Below are 23,349 nucleotides of genomic sequence, written 5' to 3'. Positions count from 1 at the left end.
AATGTCTCTGAAAGTGTTTGTAAGACATTTAGGTATTATGGCCTGCCAATTCGCTGTAGTTAGCATTATTTGTTTTCCAGACAGCCCAGACATCTGTAACACCTCGCTCCTCGGCACGCTTCTGCCATTTTATCCCTTGCATGGTGCTGAGGACGCAGGGGCCTCACTTATGATCCGCCTAGTAGAGTAAGCAGCATTTGATAAGGTCTTTTAAAGATATTGTTACGAGCCAATTATCCTGCGGACGAAGAGGACATTTCGTTTCGTTCACAAACGATGGCGCGTACCCACTAAGACGTTGCATAGCAGATGAGAAAGGACGAGCTGTGCCCCCTCCGCCATCTTTGTTATTGTGGTGCCACTCTCTGCCACTGTGTAAATATTGTGGATAAACCCTCTCCGTAACAATATTGTGGAGTTTAACGTTCCAAAACTTCACGTTGGCTTTTGAGACACCGTAGTAAAGTGCTCCCGATTTATTTTAACCATCTGAGAGAAATTTAACGAACACTTATATCTCAGATTACACGAGCGTGTTGCATTTCGCCCCCATTCAAACGCGGATGCCGCAGCTGGGATCGAACCCGCGACATCGGGTTCGGCAGCAGAGCGCCATATCCACCGAACTACTGCAGAAGGCACAATGTCTTTGCCAGAGAATAACATGCGAGAAACTCTGACATCTTCGACCTCTTAACTTACGTTGAATTCCAATGGCAGATCCAGATCAAGTTTTTCTGCTCTGTATGGAGCAATCCTATTCCAATGGCAGAATGGGAGGGTGAGCTGTGTGTTCCAATGGCAGATTGGGACCAGCCGCTGATCCCGGATTGCTCCGTGGAGCAAAAATATTTGCTCCGCCGAAATCGGCAGATTTGACCGGAAGTCCTCGTGACGTATTTCCTTCACCCGCCTCTGCTTCCTGTCACGGTCGCCTGTTTCCGGTCGTGGGTAGCTATGGACGACATGGGAAACGTGGACGCCGCTTCGCGCCGTGCGATTTTGTTCGTGCTCCTAGACAGCTCCGACTCGGACTACAATTTCCAAGTCGAGTGATGATTCTTCTGACACGGACAGTGAAGTGGGGTGGTGGGTTGCGCTTCCAAGCGCTTGTTCCTTTCTCTATTCTAGCGCCCTCTCACTTGATTTTCCTGTACTAAGTGCCCCCGTGGGAGCGCACGCATTCCCTTCGCAGATATCGTGTGCGCACATGAGAGCGATCTCAGTCGGAGCGACGCGATCCGACGCGATCCGGCCGAGCGCTCGCGATCTGCCATTGGAATTCAACATTAATTCTGTTACGTGAGACTCAATAGTCTGGATGGCGATCGCGGTTTTACTGAATGCACTTATGGCCTAGTTCTCGACGATACGTTTAAAACAATATGAAATTATCGCGTTGGCTAACGGTTGCGTATGAATTGTACATCGTCTGATGTCACGAATTTTTTCTCTTTTCGTGTGCTTTCTTTTTTCTCAGGACAAGCATGCGTGTACCCGTACCTGGCCGTGATCGGGCGACAGGTAGGAATAAACGCTGCCATGATTGCTGTCATCTTCTCCCTAACGCCACTGGCCGCTGTCATCATAAAGCCCCTGTGTGGATTTGTCATCGACCGGACGCAAAACGCCACTGCCGTAATTGCCTTCCTTCAAACCATCTTGGTCGTCTCCCATGGGGTTGTTTTCTTCAGCCCCAGCTTCAAGGCCCACGCCGATAGTTTGTTCACCGGTTACATAAACTGCAACTCTAGTCAGCTGATGGTATCGAACGCAAGTTCGGCCTCTAGCGTTCTCTCCGGGGCTCGCGAAAGCGCCCCGCTTTCCTGCAACCTGACAGTGATTGAAGACGACTATTCAGTGAACGTCACCAGTGCCTCGTATACCCTGGTTAACTTGAGTGGCCTGTCCGACATATGCATCAATGCGTCGGTTAACGAGAGCGTTGCCAGTGAAATTTACGCCGCCCTGCGTTGTCCATCCGATGCCACTCAGTACGACGGCAAGTTCTGGATCTACACCATTTCGGTCGTCGTCGCTTGGGCGTCTTCGGCAACTCTGTACACCGTCACGGATGCTGCCGTCTGCGAGCTGCTGGGCGACAACGTGAGCGCTTTCGGGCGCCAACGTCTCTGGGGCACCATCAGTTGGGGCGTCGTGAGCCCGCTGATCGGATTCATGATCGACGAAGCCAGTGACTCTTCCCACACCGACTACAAGCCGGGCTTCTATCTCTTCGCGGCCTTCATGGCCTTGGACGTACTACTCATATGCTGCATGCCCCGCTTGCGTACGGCAGACTTGTCCGTGAACTTTCTCAGGGACATCGCGACCCTGTTCTGCAACGCCGAGATCGTGCTGTTCACCGTGTGGACTTTCATAGTTGGCGCCCTCATGGGTGTCGTCTGGTCCTTCAGCACATGGTACCTGGAAGACCTGCACGCCTCTAAGCTGATGATCGGCCTGACCAACACGGTGATGAGCTTGTGCGTGGAGGTACCACTCTTCTTCCTCTCCAAGACAATACTCGAGCGCATCGGGTACTACTTTTCCTACTCGGCGGCTTTACTGGCGTTCTCAATCAAATTCATCGGCTACTCGTATCTTGTCAATCCCTGGTACGGGCTCATCGTGGATATCGCGGGCGGCACCATCTTTCCCCTTGCCTACTCCGCCATGACTGTGTTCGCCAAGCGGGCGGCTACACCTGGGACGGCTGCTTCGATGATGTGCATCTTGGGCTCGACTTTCGAAGGTCTCGGTGAGTGGTGTGCGTGCTCTTTTGCGCCTCCCTTTAGTACGTTTTAGAGAGCGTAGGATTGGGCCTATGAAAGTGTTTAGTCATTCTTGTTCGCTTTGGTCAAACGTAGATATGAAAATAGGCGCACCATTGTCATGTAACACTTCCTCGGATAACGCCACTTGTGTGGCGATGTACTGGTATGAGCCTGGAAGCGTTCGCGTCATTGAAATCAGCCAAGACAGTGCTGAAGAGGCCGATCAACGTTGTGCGCCTTTCCGTATCGCACTGTTCGGCGTTTTTCTTTTTTTTCTTAGCAACAGTGCGCTCAAACGAGCACTCGTGTTTTCGGATTGTTCCGGTGGATAACTTTACTGTCACTCAAATGTACTTCATGAGTAGCTTAGTGTTCGAAGCAGCAGAGCGACGTAGCTCGATAAAAATCGAAGCCTTGACCGTTCGTTTTTTTCCTAGGTATCGCAGCCGGAAACCTGCTGGGCGGAATGAGCATCGACAAAATCGGCGCTCGGCTCACATTCCGCTACCTTGGCTACTTGTCTGCCGGGTGCGCAATTTTGTGCACTCTGACCTACCTGTGTCTTCGGCACCTGGGCAGTGGCCGCTTAGGTGAGCATCCTGTTAACAGTTGGGTGGCTAGGCAGTAAGCTTCCACAATGAAGACACTTCTTTCTCGGATAAATACGGTATTATATAACACCATGAGTAAGGAAAATATTACTCTCTAAACCGTCGTGTAACCAACACTTTTCGTTTCGCTTTGTGCAGCTGCTTTAAATGGGAAGGAAGTCCTTGTTCTGTTCAGTTTATTCTGCCTGATTCGGAATGACGTCAGTGGGAAATAATTGCTGTCCTCTTTTAAGTTCTCAACGTCCCGTCGGGCATTGTGAAAGGAAAAGGAAGTTGCGTGTGATACAAACAGGATGTCGGGATTGAGCCAGGAAATAACCTAGTAAGCAAAAGCACGTCAGAGCAAAAGACGCGAACTGAGCAAACCACGAGCATTGCGCAAGTACGCATTTTTGAAAGCCTTCCTCGGTATTCACTTTAGTTTCAACTCGGTTTCACGTGCCATTTGGATCATATCTTCCTAGACGTAGGCTAAATGACTCCTAATTCTTAATCAGGTCTAGTCCGCTACAAAGTCATCCCGTCATGCCTTCCTGGACGAAAACGTTGCCTGCACGAGAGCAATTATGCAGCCTTGCTCAAGAACGCCGAGTTCTGCTAAAGAGGAAGCTTTAGCTCGAAGGCAACTACAATTAGCCTATTCGATTAGAAAGGGAAAGAGAGAGGAAAAGGGATGAATGAATGACAGGGAGGTTAACCATGACTGAGCCCAGTTGGATACCTTGCACTGGGGGGAGGTGAAAAGGAGAGGAACATATTGATAGGAGAGAAAGTCCGCATTTCATATCGCCGATGTACTGACAGTTCTGTTCCATATCGCAGATGGTCACTCGGTCCTGTAATATATTCAAATGCCTAAAACGCGTAAATGCTTTTGAGCCATATGGTGGACCGACTTGAATGAAATGTGTTCTATTTCCGAGAAAATGTTGTATTCTAGCAACTGTACAAATCAAGATGTATGTTTAAGATCTCGGATGTTTAAAACAAGAAATGCCGAAAATCAGTAATTTTCAACAAAGATAATTAAAGGGCGAAGCTTACAAATCGGTAACTATGTACCGAAAACATATATCGCAGTTCTCTAAACTGCATCCGTTGGAATATGCATGTCAAGCGGACAAATTCGATATACGGATAAAGCAGCCTACGTTAAGTTAAATTGATTACGAGTGTTTCGCAAAATCCCTACTCACAAATCAGTGGTGTATTTAGACTTGGTGTATAACGCAATTTTTAAGATTAAAGAAAGCAATCTGATGGCCTAAACAAAAATGTCGGCTTCCTACTGTCACTATATACTTTAACGTTTTCTTTTAAAAGCACCGATCGTGGCCGTATGTCTTCATGAACTTTGTTCTCGCATTTAGGCTCACAGAGGCTGGACGTACCCGTTCATCAATCGCAGAGAGCGAAAGTTGAAGGACGTGCATTTTCTTTACGTCAGATTCCTCCCGCAGGGGCTACTCCCCGATCGGAGAAGCTCGAACTGACGGGCGCCAAGGAACAGGATGCCCGGCTGTGTGACAGTGCTGCCAAGAACGAATGCGCCGAGCGCACTTACTTCTGAGAATTCCCCGGTTGCTGCGCACATTGGTTCCCCGGAGCACAGCTGCAATGAGATCTCCGACCGTTCCGTCATCACCCGCATAATGACGTTCGGGTCTTCGAGGACACCACAAGAACCTACCCTTACTCAGTGACACTCGATCCTGCCATTCTCGCGGCTTTTTAGCAATTGGGAGACCTGTCGACCTGATCCTCGAGAACTCTGCGCTGGTGTATGTGCGACGTGTTCGTGCTTTTTCAAGACAGACCTTGCGATGCTGATGAGTATTGGCATGAGGTACTATGTGAAGATGCCATGTATCGACGTTGTCGATAGAACACTCTGCGCAAAGCGTCAGAAATGTTGGTAGCTGCTGCTTGAGTCAGGCATGGTTATCTTCACTGTCTGAAAGTGTTTTTTTTTTTTTTTTTTAATCTCGTTAGAATTACGCGCACATAGAACTTGTGCCACCTAATCTAAGCATCTTCAGGGTATTTTAGGTTAGCATCATGAAACAAGAGTTGTCTTTTCATGGTTCGATACTGACATTCATTGTATCTTCTTCCAATCGTATTTCCTGGAAAATGGTGCTTCTGAGCTTAGTTAAATGAAACCATCCTTTGACATAACTGATCTGCGCAAAAGAAATGCACAGTTCGTTTAAGAAACGGCTGTCGCCTTTGCTTGGGCCCACGTGCGCTTAAGAACGGAGCTGCGCACGATCTGTCACTTTTGGCGTTGGCCACCGCAGTGTTACACTGCGCGTTTTCATGAAGCGCGAATTTCTCATATAAAAGCGCGCAGCTTTTGCGCGGCTACTGAGGTTACGTGTGTTTTAAAGTGGCAAAAGTAGCAGGTGAGACTTAGTTTTCCCAAATGCATTTCGTGTGGCCAAGCAGCCGGCGTTGTATGATCGTTACACATACGATGCGATGAAGCTTACGACACGCGCAGGTATAAGTGTGTGCGTCGAGCTCGTCTCGCGTCGTGTGTTAAAATCGTCGCGCTTGTTGTACTGCAGAGCAGCTACTGTTCTCAGAGCAGCTACTGTTCTAGGCGAGGTGATGTCAAAAATATTGAGAAAAAAAATTCTTGCCTTGGTCAGAAGCGGTTCACAAGATCCGATATCAGAATCTCATTTGTTCTATCGCTTTTTTTTAAATACCTGCAGCTTTACGAAGAAAACGGGAGTTGTGCATACGGTTTTTCTTATCCTTTCATGGAAGAACTTTATTGCATGGTTGCATTTCAAAATGCGTCGCCGGGAAAGGTGGGTTTACCATTATTGTCGGTTGGATTTGTGGTAGACCCGAGATGTCAGCCACTATACTCATTTTGCTCCTGAGCTACATATAAAAAACGAAAACGACCCAACTTGGGTCGTTAATTACGTTTTCGAGCTGGATACTGTTTTACTGGTTTTTGTTCTCATCTTGACTGCGAATGGCAGCTTTTGTATTGTTTCTACGACAGACACATGTTTGGATATTTTGTTAACTCAATTTTTAGTGTTCTTATACTGTTTTGAAGATACGTATTTGTGCTATGCTTCGAGGTTTATAGGCGTCTTTTTTTTTTCTTGCGCATATGCACTTAGCGAAACGTAGGCACATTGTCGCGAATAATTACTTCTTAAGTAGCACCATTTTTACACCATTAACGCTGAACTTAGCGACCAGTGTCTACAAGTAGCTATAGTTTTCGTTTCAGAAAGAATTTTACACCATGTATATTTTCTTCCCGAGCTCACCTATTTTGGTACGAGTGCCGAGGAGATTTTGCAGTCAATAAAGTTTGTTTTCGAAAATTCAAGTGTGACCTTTTGTATATCTGTCTGCGCTCGAATTTTTATATTTTACTTGTAACGGGGCCTTCTTTTTGGGGGGGGAGAGTGTATACGTGTGCTTCAAAGTAACATACATCATTCAGGAGATTGTTACAAGAATATCTCGAACGTAGCGTGGTTGGAACTCAAATAACGAATATGTTAGGCGAATATTTAAGCTAACTAAATTTAAAGGGACAGACAACCGCTCAGAACTCGAGTCGAGATAACTAACGATAGACAAAAAATTGTCTATCGCACTGGTTAAACGACCCATATGTTTTTCTCTATAAAAGTAATTTTTTTTTTATTTTCACTGAACGGTGCGAGAAATGATCTCAGGCGCCCCACTCGGCAAGAACATGAAGATACATAGAGGCCTGTCACGTGACCTTCAATTGATGTACGCGATTCCTGGTTTCTCTTATTAGTATTGAAATGCAGTACACTTTTATTCTGTTATAACGTTTTTGCTGATAGGCCTTCGTTTGTAGTGAGTAGAGAAGTGGCGCTGCGTTCGCCTTCGTTTTCGATGACTTGGCTTGGCTCGTCCATCGACAGAGTAACGACAACGGGGGCCAGCCAGCCAGGACGTACATGTGTACTTGGGGGCGGGGGGGGGGGGGGGGGGGGGACGTGGTACAAATATAAGAAAAGGCTCTACGACAACGCAAACTTATTCTAACAGCTTTTTTATTTTCAAGATTGGGTGGAAAGGTCAAAATGCAGGGGGTTAACCGCAGTTTCACTCACTCCCGTGAAAGCAGAACGATGGGCGGCTTTTACAATTTGCGAGGCGGTCTATGCTCTGTGCTCTGGCAAAATGTGTTGCTGCTGGTATTTGTGTGTGGTGGTGCGCTCGCGCGTGGCGCGTATTGAATGTGTTCTCATTTAAATAAAATTACGGTTATTGCAATATCTACATGCCACGCTTCGACTCGGGACACCACCTCCTCGACCTGACCTTTTCTAGCGCTAGATACGGAACAAGCCTAATTAGTAGTTTATGTCTCAGACATCACCGTGAAACATTATCGGGGGGCAGCGATGGCTTCAATCCAGTAAGAGGTTGGTGGCAAGGCGTACGCCTGCGAACGCTTCGTCACATGAAGAAGAGGTTTGAGTGTCAGAATAATGTTGGTAACGTGCACTGGACTCGTTTTGATGGGTGTACTAACACAGGTTGCGAGGAGACAGTAAGAGGTGGCGCTGTTTGCAGCTCCTTATGTAAAGGGTCTTTTCTTTTTTTCGACAGGGCGATAAGGCGGCAGTAGGTAGTCCACATGCCAGTCATGGTAAACGTCCCTCCATACCATTACGACTTCCAGATTGAGGACGCAGCTGAGAAAAGATCGGTTTCCCCCCGCACTGAAGCAAAATCACTTAGAAACTGCCCTTAACGAAATACAGCATACGGGGTGCGATTGTAATTTTCGCAGCTGTGCCGGGGCATTTCGCAGCTATGCCGGGGATACAACCTATGACTTACACTATACATTTAGTAGCATTATATGACCTACAAAAGTGTCAACAGAACACATAATTAAATTTTAAAAAATGTGATGAAAGGATTACGAAAGGTTAGGAAAGATAGTACAAGGTATCGGGAGCAATTCGCAGTTAAACAACGAACAATATAATTTCACTATACGATATAATTTACACACCACAGCGGAAAAAAAAACATTGGCTATGATATGAACGAAGACTCTTGCTGAAAAAGCACTATAGGGAATTGATTGTCTGATTGAACTGATTCTCATATAATGAGATATGTAAAAGTATGATAATACAACAGGACCTATAACAGAACAAATGTAACGCGTAAGTAATACAGTGGGGGGGGGGGGGGGGGAGGATATTCTTTAAGAGTCCACCTAGCGGACTGTCCCTTTCGGCGGCTGCTAATTCGATGCAGCTGTACGAGTGAGGAGGAGACGAGTGGCCCCAGCCATTCAGCAGCTGCCGAAATGGACAGTCCACTAGGTGGGCTCTTACAGAATACCCCCCAGGTAAGTTCAAAGTGACCGTGAAATTATTGCACACATGAACACAACTATACACACGTTTACACGATGCCCCCGCTGTAGTTGCTTAGTGGCAATGTTGTTGGGCTGCTAAGCACGAGGTCGTGGGTTCGAATCCCGGCCGCGGCGGCCGCATTTCGATGGGGGCGAAAACACCCGAAAACATTTAGTTGCACGTTAAACAACCCCAGGTGTTCTAAATTTCCGTAGTCCCCCTCTACGGCGTGCCTCATAACCAGAAAGTGGTTTCGGCACGTAAAACCCCATAATTAATTTTTTTTTTTTTTGCACGATGCACGTGAAACTTGAAGATGGATCGCTAAACATTTGTTAGTCTTCGTACCACGTGCGTATGAGTCCCTGGAATCTTATGAAGTCGGGCTAAGTGGCAATGTGTGGCGGCAGATTATCCATTCAGTGATAGTGCCGGGAATATATGACATTCGAAGGTTAAATGTTTTGTACCTAACGCGTTCGATTCTATAAGGGTGATGTCAGCATGAAAACGTGGCTGTAGGTTTCGTAATGCATAGTTGGATGATGATAAAGCTTGTGAAGGAGTAAAATGCAAGCAATCTTGCGGCGAAACGATATACTTTGTGTGTCCCAGCTAACGTTAGTCAAGTTGTTGAATTAAAAAAAGAAAGATATAGAACGGATGGTGCAAAATACAATTATAAAGAACGACAACCCTTCCAGTCTGTGAAGATGGAATGGCAGCGAAAGCACTTTGCTTTTCGTTTGAGAGCTCTAACTGTCTTCAGATTTCGCACCACATTCTACTGTCCGCATTCCATCTTCACAGAGTGGAATGGTTGTCATTTGTTCTCGTCGCGATTGTCGTTTTCGTTCAGCATCGCGGGAACGTTCCTCGTCGGTGGTCGTTTCGCGCCGGCGCCGTTCACATTCTCGTTGCTGTTTCCTCCGGCACTCGTACGCTCCGTTCGCTCCGCTCGTTCACTCCGGCTCCTCGTACGCATGTTGTTCTTCGGGTGCACGCACTATGTGTCCGCCCCTTCGATAACGCAGCTGTATTTAGCGCCGATACCTCTCCTGCTTAGATACTGCGATAACCTTGACGTCACGCTACTGTTCACGGCGAGCGTTCCAATTCTTTCCGAATTTTGGCATCTGAGCCGCCGCACGGCACCCGTACGTGGTGGACCGCGCACACAAAGCACACAATGAAACCCACTGTGCATGGGCTTGTCAGAAATCGCCAAGTCCGTTTCTGTTGCCGGACGCCGAAAAAAGAAACTACGGAAGGTTAGTCATATGCAGCTCTCGCTGTAAAAGTTACTGCGTTCGGTCATCACAGGTGTGACGACCGAACACCATAGATCTTAAAATCATATCTTGCGCCGTGTTTCTTATTATTTTTTCGTTGAACAGCTTGGCTAACATTAGCTTGAACACCCTGTATAACTGAGGCAATTCAGTGCGTATTTTAATAGAAGTCACGCTAGTGAAAGATGAGTATTCAGAGTAAATGAACCGCAAAGTGCGATTTTTCAAGTATTCTATGTTAGCAATAACGTAAACCTCCTCCGGGTGCCAGATGGCGGATGCGTATTCTACTTTTGAATTAAATGTGAGCAGGTTTACGAATGTGTGCAGGTGCGTGTTGGAGTTAGCGCTTGTGCAGTCCTAATGAGCGGTTGGCAGATGTTAGCACATGATTAATGTGATACCGCCATGATAAGCCGGGCTGCAAGTGCAGTACAAGGTATTTCTTTGTGTTAGTAAGCTCGACTGGCTGAATTTTAATTGTGTAAGTACTTTTTATCCGGGAATTGTGGTTAGTGAAAGACATTGTTTTGGTGTTAGAAAATTTTAAAGCTATCAGCCAGGAGTTGCGTTCATTATGGAGCACGTCAAGAACGTTTTGCAAAGCTAGGCGGCGGTCAGCGTCACAAGAAACGTTCCGATAAATCACGCAATCAACGGCGAATAGTCTAATACTGGAAGAAACACGCGAGGTTAAGTCGTTTGCATAAATGGGAAACAATAAGGGATTGATAACACTGCCTTGAGAAACACCGGAAGCTACATCGCCGATAAAACAATTGCAGTTACGAACAGATGTGTATTGCGTTTTAGAAGAAAATAAGTTCTTTATCCACGCGACTACATCATGGTGAATATTGGCCTCTGTTTATTTTAAAAGAAGTCTGGGGTGTGGAACACGATCGAAACCTCCCGAAAGATTTAGAAAAAAATGCATCAACCTCTAAGCCATGGACTGTTGAGGCAACGATGTCATGAATGAACCCAGCGAGCTGTGTTTCGCACTATTATACCTTGCGAAAACCGTGCTGATGGATAACTCCGTGATCTTCGAGGTGTTTTATTACTTGAAAGGTCATTATATGTTCTATGAGCTTGCAAATGGTACTAGTTAAAGAAATTGCCTAAATAGTTAAGTGGTGAACAACGATCGCCAGACTTAAAAATAGGTACTACTTTCACAAAACACCACTCATGAGGAACGGCGTTAGTTAATAATTATTGTGAAAAAAGAGCGGATAGTAATGGGGCGAGGCTGGGCGATAAATGTTTGAGTATCTTGTTATTAAATTCAATGTGATCAGAAGCAGTAAATACTAAGTTCATTCAGCAAAGAAATAATGCCATTCTGATCAATAATTACCTCTTGCATAAGAGTTTCTGTGTGAACAGCATATATCAGGACATGAAGTAGTGCTCTCGCGCGTGAGTACAGACGTCAAAGTGCCATTCAGGTGAAGCCACGTCACCCTCGCTCTGTTACCCTCTGTTACCCTCTGTTACCCTCTATTACCCTCTGCAAGCCTCTGTTGCGCGCGCGTTCCTTGTACGCGCAAGCTTGCGTTCGAACTTCGCCTCGGTAATCGCTATAAATTAATTCAGATGGTCTGCGCAATCGGACTCCGAGATTATTTCGCTGCTGTTATTTGTGAGAATGACACTGGAATTGCAGTAAAGCTTTCTTGTGGATGAACCTATACACTTTAATTTCGTGCTCTACAATACAATACTCGGAATGAAGTTCATTCGAAAGCCATGTAAGGGCATACGGAATTGGTATGATTACGCTATGAAGAAGCTATGCGCATTGCATGCGTGCCTGTTCGCATCTGCAAAAAATGAATTTCCATTGAATTGCTTTTTTCTTTCCTTCTTTTCTTGCGTATCAGTGATGGCGCTTACCACTCAAAGAGCGCCAGAAAGAAGCGGCGGCGTCAGCTCTGCTGTCGACTGAGAGAAACAGCTGTTGCGTTCACTGTGACCTCGCCAGATGCAAGGGTAGAGCTCTCAACAACAACAACAACAAATATTTCCCCACGCCATATATGGCTCCATAACTCGCGCCTCTGGAGGACTTTACTGCCTGAAAACGCAGGCGGTGACAAAGTAATGATATTATTGCATGCAATGTCGGAGTCATACCGCGCCAGAACATCAGGTGCAGTGTCGTTACGCGGTCTCCCACCGACACATTCCAGCACCTGTCTTAACCGTAATAAACATAGGGTACGTCTGTATCTAAGCCTAAATTGTTTTCATTATGCAGGTGTGCACGCGCGCGTTTGTGCGAGCGAGGTGGGGCAGTAGGTTTTGCGAAAACTCACAAATCCATAAGCAGGGATAAAGGAGGGCTTTCGAACAACAATTGTGGAATGATGAATAAATTATGCAGACCTGAGAAAAAGGGGCCGCCAAGTTGGGCCGGCTATCCTGCAAACATCAAAAGCATCGCACGACCGCAAATCAACTTTCCAATATCCTTACACCTACTCGGCCATTGCTGCCTTAGACATCAGATACTTTAATTGCCTTCGCGCCCATCCTGTTACTCTAACAAACAGCTCCCACAGCGGCAGAAGAGTGATGCTAAGACAAACAATTCTCTAGGCAGTGTTCTTTCGAGCGACCAGACAGTGGCTGCCGTGCCCGTGACATATGGACAGATCAGCTCCAGCCGTTGCTTTTCTTGCTAGGAGGAACACGAGGCACTTGCCAGCCGCGCAGCAAGAGCGTAATACGCGACTTTTCCTCTTTCTCGGCAGCGTCAGTTTTACTTTATTTCTTTTTTAATTCACACCTCAAGGGTCCCAATGGGACATAACGTGAGGGGTGCGATCCCCAGCGCTTTTGCCAAGAGCCGGTGCAACGACAGCTCGCCATTCGACCGCTATAAGGAAGCGATCCCAAGTCTTATATTATTTGTCGCCTTCACCTTCCCTGGTGATGTTCGACGTGACCTTGGTAGCACGCGTACAGTTTACGCGGGCGCTGGGGCAAGCGCAGGCACGTGCTGCAACGGCGTCTTCAGGCCTGCATAACGAAATGCACGCGGGTGGCCTGGGCGAACTTAAAATGGCACCCGCCGCAGTGGCCACTGGATGTGTCCTAGACCTTCTAGGCATGGAGTGGCGGATTCGGTTTCTGGACACGGTGGCTGCATTTCTGTGAAGCCTGCACGCTAAAACACCCGTTAACTTAGATTTACAAGCGCATGAAGTAAACGCAGGCTCTCAAAAGCAATGCGGGGCTCCACCCACCTGCGATGTATCTCATCAGCCAACTGTTCATTCGTTCAATTAATTCATTCGTTGAGTGCCATTGAACTTACTATAGATTCAGCTTGCGACGATGAAAGGACTTCATTGTAGCTTGCGCAGAGCTGTGTTGGCTGACCATCACGGCTCAATGCCACATTTCGGCCGCGACAAACGCTGTAGCGAAGCGTTCTGCACTAACATCGACCAGCTGGGTTTCTTCAACGTACGCTGAGAGAAATTTTTGTTCCCGAAAGAAGAAGCGCGACGATCGTAGCGACAGCTTGCGGCACTGAGATCAACTATGATGCGTTAGAAGCGTTCTTGTTTTGTACGACTTCCTTGGGGAAGGGAAAGGATAAACGAAAGGTGCGACCATATATCTCTGTGTGATGCTTTTCGAACGAAGAATGCTGATGAAAGGCGAACGCACAGAGAAGTATACTAGAAGTATATCTAGCTGCATTTAAGGATTCTGTGCCTCCTGTCTCACAGTGGCGCATACTCTTTATGGAGTATTGGCAAAGAACGGGAAAATAGCCAGTGGCAGATAGCCAGCGATCCAAGAATGGGGCTGCAGAAATATATTTAGAAAAAAAAAACGAAGGCAGCCGTCGGATATCACACGTGCTATTCCGCTAAAATGCACGTGTGCTTTAGAGAGCCCCTGAGCTGGCACAACATGTACAGGTTTTTTTTTTTTTTCAGGAGAATCTTTCTGGGTCACGTGGTGAAATCTCCGCAGTGTTTCAGTGGCGTGGGTAAGACAGATCATATACAGAATGTTTCACGTAACTTGAACCAAATCTTAAAAATATGCAAATGCCATGTCCCTGGACCAAACCAAGATCATGTTGTTTGCCGTCGCTTGTAAATACTCAAGTTACTTCTTGCATTCCGCCTAATTAGATAATTAGTCATGATCAATTAATGCGCTTCTAAATTATGTTTAGATGAATAGTGTCAATGAGAAAATATTAGACCAAAATGAAAAACTCTCGATACAGCTTTCTGTTGCTGAATACGTGCTACATCAAATTTTTTTTCCGAGCGCGAAAGAAGCCCGCGAATACACGCAAAATTCACGCCGCTCGAGGCACTGTGTGTGTGTTCGCGGGCTTCTTTCATGCTCTGGAAAAACTTTCATATAGCACCTATTCAGCAACAATAGCTGTATCCGGAGTTTTTCATTTTGCTCTACAATTTGCTCATTGACACTCTTCATTTAAACATAATAATTTAGAAGTTCATTAATTAATCATGAATAATTATCTAATTAGGCGGAATGCAAAAAATAATCTGAGTACTTCTAAGCGGTCGCAAACAACGTTACATTGGTTCTGTCCAGCTACATCGCATTTGCATATTTTTTCAAGTTCCGCTCAAGCTCTACAATGCCTTTGTAGCGCTGCAGGTATTCGCATAAATAAAATAAATTAAAAAAGTTAAGTGAAACACCGAGTATAAACACACATTGTGGGAGTGTATGGCCTTTGCATCCATCATCCATGGGACCAAATCGCAAGAAGCACCTTGCCGGGTCAGCACGTATTCGCTAAGCTGCAAAAGAAAAAGAAAGAAAAGAAAAAAGAACTGGTGCGGGACAGAACACTAAGATGCGCACTTCGCTTTACCTAGATTCCGGCGGGTGTGCTAAATCTGAACTTTTTTTAAAGCTCATGCCGTGGCATGCGTGAAGTCACTTTGCAGGGACGACTTTGTGCGCTGACATGTACCTGATCATGTAACTGATCATGACCTGATCATGTACACGTAACAAGTCAGCCGCTGAACATACCGGCGTTACCAGTGGGAGTCGACACTGGTTTCAGCTGGGCTATGCGCACTATACTCACATTCCAGAGAGTTCCTGTTTCTGCCGACCACGTGGTTGGATGTCTGCAGGTGCAATAAATTGGAGAGAGAGATTCTTTGGTCGGAAACGAGCCCTTCGGCCTCTTCCAGCGGAACGACGCAGCTGCCAATTGTGCCGGATGACATCGAAGCGGCAAGTAGTGCCTTTGAAACTTCAGCTATCCGCTCCTCCAGCGAGAGCAGCGAGTAGTGGTGGCAAGTGAAGCAACGCGTGTTTTCTTGTGAGCTTAGGCTAATTTCTTTCCTCTATTGCTGGCAGACATTGAATAAGTTGGAGCAATCATTTCAGCATCGTCATCGGATACAGCGCGCACCGCGCACCAAAGAACAAGAAACAAGTTGGACACGAAGTGAGTTTAAAAAAAAGGCAATAGAAAGTGAGCAGGAAAGGGCGATGTCTGTGAGGATTGAATGTGTATAAGAAAAGAAGCCAGACAGAGAAGCCAAAGCAGGCGTCGCCTCCCGTGAAACGAGGCGAGTGCTTCTGAGCTTGCGGCAACGGGCACGTGGTGCCTGTCTTACCTGCAGCCTGCCCGCAGGCGCGCGTTCGCTTTAAAGCGACAAGCACTTGAAGTGCCAATCGCAGCGCGTTCGTAATGGTTCTACACAGCCATGCGGCGGGGGCTGATTCTACAGACATGGTGGCGAAGGCGGACGAACCACGCACCGATGACTGGTAAGTTAGTGCAGCCTTTATTTTAGTTTTCTTTTTAATTTTCGGCCTCGCCACTTTCGTTCATTTTATTACGGAGGCATTTGTGATCCAATTCACATTCCAACGAGTGTTGCTGCTGGGTTGCAATCCCGTATACGAATAGTTTGGCGGTCAGTAGAAAACCAATGGAGATACATCTACGTAATACGTAGGACCGTCTATGAACTCCATACGTATAATTTCATATGAAAGTGGACAGTTGGTGGGATTTACATTTATAGCACGTTGTGTTTTAGAGAGCGTTTTTAAGCTGTATCATTTCAGCATCGTCAAAACGTGAATTCTACACGGAGGCGATGTAGCCAGTAAGATACCCATAAACATCTTGTTGATTATGTGTAGTTTCTAGATATATTTTACATGCATTGTGATGCCGCTCCTATGGTGCTGTATTGTTCTGCCAACGTTTCACAAGTCTCTCGGCATATACACTGCTTTAGAGAATTGTGGTAAGACGAAAACCCCATTATACGTAGCGCACCGAGTTTTTACATAGGCCGTGGCCCTGTGGACTTTGTGCCAAAGCGCTTCGTGTAGGTGCTCGGTGCTACACGGCGATACCGCTGTTGAAGAGAGAGCTACAGAGACGCAGCACGACGACATGTATTGGGAAAGATTGCGCCAACGATGGCGCTGCTCCGCCGCTACTTCGTCATCACACAATACATGATACATCGATGCAACGCGTGACTACCTCTGTAGAACAGAGCAGTATGAAATGTTATTTGCACAATGTTCTACCTATGTATACAAATGACGACTATAAGCACCTTCCATAAACTTACGACAGTGTGGACAGCAACGTGGCGTACGTGAAGAAACAAAGAAACGTTCACTGCTTTCGTTGTAGCTTCAACAACTCTATCACGTGGTCTATACATCGTAGCAACGCATAACAAAGCACCTACCAGCGAAATCTGTCGGCACAAACTGCTTAACGCATTCAAGATGGTGTGGTAACGGCATGCCGGTCGCTACTGTGAAAACAGCTCGTCCCTGTGTTGTAATCTTGCTTCATTGGTCTTCATTCTCTCTGTGATGGGCATGCTAGACAGGTAGCTGGTTGTTATGGTTCCCTTGGTTTCAGTGTCACTACCTTGTACAGCTTGTCCGTACAATGCGTGCGTATATCTGTTGCTTTCTTCCTCTTGCATATTTTTATCTAGAACAGCATGCCACACTCTTAAAAGAACAACGTACTTTTTTCTCTCTGTGTTTCTCTATCGTACACCAGGACAGCCTTAGTTTCATCACTGCAATGACTGAAGTGCTTCCTTAATGTTATGAATACGAGTGGAAGATTGAATGAGCGTACACTTCCTTCGAGTGATAGTTATTAGTTCTTGACCCGTTTGGATATGTCCAGAGGCTCGTCGACGTCCGTCGAAACAAATGTAATATATATAGGTTCCCATTGTCTTATGCGTTTTGAACAATAGATCGTTTTCATAGTTGTGAAGCTAGCCTTCCTGCGAGGTAGCTTGCCCAACTAATGGCGGCGTGGTCATTCTTGCAAACTGCCTGTACAAGCGCAGTTTACTTGTATTATGATATGGGAAATGTACACCTGGCTCTCGTAATGAAAGCGTGCGCAGGAGACAAGCCTCAGCTCGTGCAGATATAGCACGTCGTGTTCATTTGAACGATAACCGCTGAGAAGCGAACTAGCGAATTATGAAAATGGTCTATTAGTCAACCCAGAGCCATTATATGTGTTGATGTTGAAGATGTATGTACAACAGACAGTGAACCACTGGAAGAAGTCAAAAGTACAGTTACCGCGAACAAGTATCCATTCAGGAGTGGGGCATGAGAATAAAATCAGCCGGAGTATTGGGATGCGTTGGAGAGGGAAACATTTCCAATTCATGAATATCAGCTTACCGATAACCTTGAAAAAAAAAAGCACGTCATTTTCTCTGCCGGTATTCAGCAGATACTACCATCCGCAATATCATTATTTTTTTTTTTCATGCGCGATAACCAGACTCCGTGACGTTGTCATAGTTTGTGCAAATAATTTAAAGTTGTTGTACTGATAACTATTTTTATTTGGTTTATTGTTTTTTTTTATGTTGATGCACTGTAATTATTCTGAATACACCAGTCTGCCAGTACTCGACAGTGCAGTCGAAATTTAGATACAGGTGTTCCGTTGAACCGCCAACATGCTGGTACGACTGACAAATGGCGCGCTAGTTGTTATGCAACTTTTTTTTTTGTTGCGTCCTGAAGAAAGCTTGTGAAATATGAAAAAAAAAAATCATGCGACATACCCGATTGTTAACTGCGATGCGCGGCTCTCACAAGTGCCGTGTATGAACGAACACAGCATCCATAGCTTGGTATACGTGCAGCCTGGTCTGCTCATCGCTATCACTAACCGTCTCGAGAGAAGCATACCATCGGCGTAAATTGCGCAGTTAGCGCCTGCGTCGCTGCCTTGTCATCGTTTAAGCGGAGAACATAAGAGGTATATTGCAGTGCCTTGATGCGGGAAAAAGATTTTGCTTGCACTTGACAACTAACGCATTCTACGTGACCATGGCGTCAAGATAGAAAAGGAACTTCCTCAGATAAATTAGTTGTAGCTTGCCAACCGGTTGGACTGCTGCATGGCGGCTATTTGTAAATACATTTCTGCAAAGTTTAGCAGAGTACCTCAAATGGTAGCTTGATAACTCCGGCAAACCGCGCGACCTCAGCTCGAAATTATCTTTTTCTTCTGCATACCTAGAACGTAATTTACTTTAACACGCCTTTCAATGAGAGGGTATTACTACCGTAACAACCCTATTGCTCGCAAAGCCGTCACCAGGCGACATTGTCCATTCCAACAGGGTGTCGAATGCGACGACTGTGTGTGCTGACGCTGATGAGCCCAATAAACGAAGACATCTTGAAGTATAGTTGCCGTGAATATATAACTAGCATCTACCAACATTTTTTTATAACACTCCCCCCCCCCCCCCTCCGCCTCTCCCCCCACCTAAACAGCAAGAGAGAAACGAGGCAACACCGGAGCTTGTCTGCATGATTAAACCACAACATATGCGGCGGCTAAGTCCCTTTCGTTAACACAGTGGGACTCGGCAGATATTATGTCCGCGCCAGCAACACTGGCTTGTTTTCATAACCTCGGCGAGCGCACACCCAGCAGAAAGCGCGTGCAGGCAAACGTACTTTTGTTGTCATGACGCAGGAAACAAAACACGACTCCACTGCAGCCGGCGGCGTCCTTCTCCTGGCTTCCGGCCTGCGTGAACCGCAAACTGCTGCCATTCAAGTTGCACTACTTTCTCTTCATCGCAGGTGGGTAAATTGAGAGAAAAAGAGATGGTGAGTTAGATGCAGGGAGGTTAACTAGGTCGAGCCTGTTTGGCTATTCTGCACTGGGGAAGAGGAGAGAGGAAGGGAGGGGGAAGAAAGTTGCAAAATAGGGGAAGGAAAGTTCGCAGCACCCACACTCATACACAGTGAATAATTTATGATTTAGTCAAGGCACAAGCGGTCGCATAGGCTGGCAGATCGATAGCGTAAAGAGCAAGAATGGAAGTGACACTGTCGCGAGAACATAATAGGGTTTTATTATGTCAACCGTTCAGGAGAATTTCTTTCCAACGCTTCTGTCAGAAAGGGCCGCATCAGGCATTGAAAAAAGGAGACACGCAGAAACACCAAAGACAGCGCAGGAAGGCGAACGCGAAAGAGCGCTTCGCTGTTATATAGACAGCCAAATATGGCAGCATAGCAGGTGCCACCGCTGCAGCTTTTCGCTAACGAATACCGATATGAATTCCTGAGCTGCGAACGTGTTCCCGGGCTGTCACTTGAAGACAAGGTGATGCCCAATATCCACCGTGTTGTTCCTCTGATTTGTTCCCAGAAATGGCATCTTCAGTGTGTGTTCATGTCGTCATCGCGACTTCACGGGCCATACGGGTTATACTTATACGTGTCCTGGTTCGTTTCCCTGTAGGAGAGGCTGGCGTCTCACCGTACATCGCCGTCGTGGGACGGCGAAACGGTATAGGCCCCGCCACAATGGCGGTCATCTTCACCGTCATGCCACTCACAGCCGTCGTTTTCAAGCCCGTGTGCGGTTTCATCATCGACCGAACTCGAAACGTCACTGCCGTCATCCTCGTCTTGCAAGTCCTGTGCACCCTATTTTACGGTGTCGCTTTCTTCTGCCCCAGCGCCATATCTGATGGCTCAACATACAAGGGCAATCTGAGTTGCTCATTGGAAGTGTCCGATGTCACCGGTACTTCGGGGTCGCAACAGTGTTCTCCCAGGGGAAGCGATTCCATATATTGTGTATTGTCTTCGGAGAAACACGTGTGGGAAGGGGTCAGCGCTCGCCTGACTACCGACAACAAAATAGTGCTGGCCAACGCGTCTGAACCTTGTAAGGACCTTCTCAAGTATAACCTCCTATCCAACGACTCCCTCACCGTTACGGGTGAGATGAAGTGTTCTTGCGATGCTGAATTGTACAATAACCGAAACTTCTGGATCTACACCGTGTCTGCTATTCTCGGCTTCGCGTTGGCCGCAGCACTGAACAACGTTGGTGACGCCGCCGTGAGCAACGCACTGGGCTCAGACATCGAAGTGTTTGGTCGACAACGCCTTTTCGGCACACTTAGCTACGGCATGACGTCGCCGCTGATAGGGTACCTGGTGGACGTAGCCAGCAGGGAAAGCTCAGTCACCGATTATAGGCCGGGCTTCTATGTATTCGCCGGTGCCATGCTTCTGGATATGATCCTTATCCTCGCCGTGCCTAGGATGCGCGTCGCCGAAGTCTCCGTCAACTTCTTCAAGGACATCGGGGTGCTCTTGTCAAGCCCCGAGATCCTGCTCTTCACGTTTTTCACATTCCTGGTGGGATCCATGATAGGGTTTCTCAACGCTTTCGAGACGTGGTTCCTGGAGGACTTGGGAACACCCACGTACCTCATAGGCCTAACCAAGACAGTCCAGTGCTTCGGCGCGGAGCCCGTGCTGTTCTTTCTCTCGACGTACATACTGAAGAAGATCGGATACTTCTACTCCTATTCAGTCGCGTTCCTTCTGTTCGCCTGCAAGGCCCTTGGCTATTCGTTCTTGCGGAACGTCTGGGGCTCGCTTGCCGTGAACATCGTCGGGGGAGCCATTTTCCCGATGGTGTACGCCGCTATGGCCGTGTTCGCTAAGAAGAAGGCGAGACCTGGAACAGCCGCCTCCATGGTCTGCATCCTCGGAGCCAACTACGATGGTCTCGGTAAGAATGAACCTCCATTATTTCAACCTTCCAAGTGCAGTAGTAACTTTCTTTAAATAATCGCGCTGTGTCATCTCAGCACACACCTGAATGTTAATTTTTCCGGACAATTTAACATAGTGCAATGGTTATAAAGTTACTGTTGCCACCTTTACCACCGATGGGTAAACTAATTTCTACGTTTGCGACGCCTTCTCACATACGGCCTGACGTTGCTGCCCACGGTAAACATGCTTGTTGCGCGGCCTTCGAAGCTCGCTCTCAAAGTGGTTTCTGCATCAACATAGAAAAACTGTCTTCGCCAGGGCACCCGAAATCTCATTCTGTCGCACGTGGTGTACCCAAACGAAGGACTGGTGTCGCAATCATGATCGTGCCCACTTCAGATGTCGTGGTCGCTATCATGAGTGACGGTCGCTGGAAGGCTGCCAATGAGGAAACGTTTTTACGTAAGAATTTTTGTGAACATGAGCAGGGGATTTGCAAAACTTCGCTTACGTAGAATCGGTTTGTCATTCGCCTGAGCAGTGTCCGTCATGTGGTCATCAGCTCTATGTCATAAGCGGCGGAAAGTCGTGCATCGAAAATTCAGAACGACCACTTCCGATTAGAAGATTTGTGAGTTTTTGGCGGAGTTAACAAAAGACTTTGCTCACTAGGATTGCTTGTCATTGGCAGGACGCCTTCGGCAATGAGAGAGAGAGAAAGGCAAAGGAAAGACAGGGAGGTTAACCAGAGATTAACTAATCCAGATTCGGCAATGATATTTTCGGTATCGCGATGCACCCTGCTCTTATACTGAAGTGCCACTGATTTCTGCGGGCCCCAGAGGAATCAGTATGAATGACAACAACGACTACTACTTCCTTTTCATCTCGAACAGGTTCGGCAGCAGGCAGCTTGGTAGGCGGCCTCAGCATCGATAAGATCGGAGCGAGCCAGACTTTCCGCTACTTTGGTTTCTCGTCGGTGGCTGCCGCGTTTCTAAGTTCGATGTGCTACTTGCTCCTGCGCTGCACAGCCGCACACGAATACGGTAATCCCATGCCTTGGTTGAGCGAATTTATGTGCCTTTCTCCTAACTGACATGTTCTTGCTATTGGCAGATGTTACAACGGAGAAGCCAGATGCATCCACTCCTGCAGAAAACTGATACCACACACATTTCACCGAAGTCCGAATGCGAAATACTCGTGGAAAGCCTGCCCAGCAAGCATCGATGGGACCGATCCTCAATGTGCGGCTCCAAGGCTTACTTAGCGGATTAACCTCAAAGCGTCACATTTCCACAAGCCACTTTGCACGTAGCCAGAGCTGTGGAACATATGGCTAGAAAAGCTGCGATATATGAAAAAAAAAGCAAAAAAGTCGTAGTTTCAACCAATAGGCGAAGCATTGATTGCGATAGCAAATTAGTAGACAGCTATGTATAGTATAATGATAGTAGCTTTATTGGCAGTATAAACTTGTGAACATTCGCTTACTAACTAAATTAACAAGCATGGTGTCCCGCGTGCTCAGGCAAATATTAACACACCTTACTCGGTGACCGCGCACACCCGCTGTCAAAACGCTGGAGTTAGAAAGCGCTGCAGCAGCAGCGAGCGAATTAACCGTCGTGCTGCCTGTCGTTTTAACGTGAACTAAACGGCGAGAACACAGTGCACACGAAGCTATCAGCACTCGGTGCACTCTGTCCCCATCGCAAATCGCTTTTGAGATAGGGTGCGCCGCGGCCGTGCCGTACGCAGCCACCGCCGGAGTTGAATGCACTTGCAGTGTCCGAATAATTGATATCGCAATAAAAAATCGGCGATTTGAAGAAGTGTCATGGTAGGACGAGGCACCAGTCTGTTTGTTGTCGTTTTTGTTGTTGTTGTCGGGGTCGCTGTTTTGCTGCTGCTCCTATTATTATTATTATTATTATTATTATTATTATTATTATTATTATTATTATTATTATTATTATTATTATTATTATTATTATTATTTCCGAGCGTGAACAAGCCCGCGAATACACGCAAAGTGCCTCGAGCGGTCAATCGCGCCGGTAATTTTGCGTATATTCGCGGGCTTCTTCCATGCTCGGAAAAACAATTTTATCTAGCACGTATTGAGCAACAGAAAGGTGTACCGGGAATTTTTCATGTTGCTCTACAA

The 23,349-nt window shown here is 46.7% G+C and overlaps 2 protein-coding genes across 7 annotated transcripts in view; both read left to right on the top strand.

Annotated features, from left to right (window-relative positions):
- Window positions 1-6,749, top strand: part of LOC126521487 (major facilitator superfamily domain-containing protein 6-like) — a 42,761-nt gene extending 36,012 nt beyond the window's left edge. For 5 of the 6 annotated variants that reach the window (XM_050170201.3, XM_050170203.3, XM_050170202.3 and 2 more), the window contains 3 exons: window positions 1,481-2,761; window positions 3,215-3,367; window positions 4,849-6,749. In XM_050170201.3, coding sequence (XP_050026158.1) covers window positions 1,481-2,761; window positions 3,215-3,367; window positions 4,849-4,958 — 1,544 coding nt within the window. In that variant the 3' untranslated portion in view covers window positions 4,959-6,749. Of the gene's footprint in view, window positions 1-1,480; window positions 2,762-3,214; window positions 3,368-4,835 lie in introns of all 6 variants that reach the window. The other variant, XM_050170204.3, reaches the window with a different exon arrangement.
- An 8,646-nt stretch (window positions 6,750-15,395) lies between these two features.
- LOC126521486 (major facilitator superfamily domain-containing protein 6-like) lies at window positions 15,396-23,017 on the top strand. The gene is made up of 5 exons (XM_050170199.3): window positions 15,396-15,881; window positions 19,123-19,232; window positions 19,900-21,189; window positions 22,073-22,225; window positions 22,296-23,017. Exons 1-5 carry the CDS (start codon window positions 15,802-15,804, stop codon window positions 22,340-22,342), a joined length of 1,680 nt encoding a protein of 559 aa, XP_050026156.1. The 5' UTR covers window positions 15,396-15,801; the 3' UTR covers window positions 22,343-23,017.
- Window positions 23,018-23,349: the final 332 nt, after the last annotated feature.

This window comes from Dermacentor andersoni, chromosome 6, assembly GCF_023375885.2.
Source record: "Dermacentor andersoni chromosome 6, qqDerAnde1_hic_scaffold, whole genome shotgun sequence".
Taxonomy (NCBI): domain Eukaryota; kingdom Metazoa; phylum Arthropoda; class Arachnida; order Ixodida; family Ixodidae; genus Dermacentor; species Dermacentor andersoni.
Note: the sequence above shows the minus strand (reverse complement) of the source record. Positions and strands in the feature narration are given on the sequence as shown.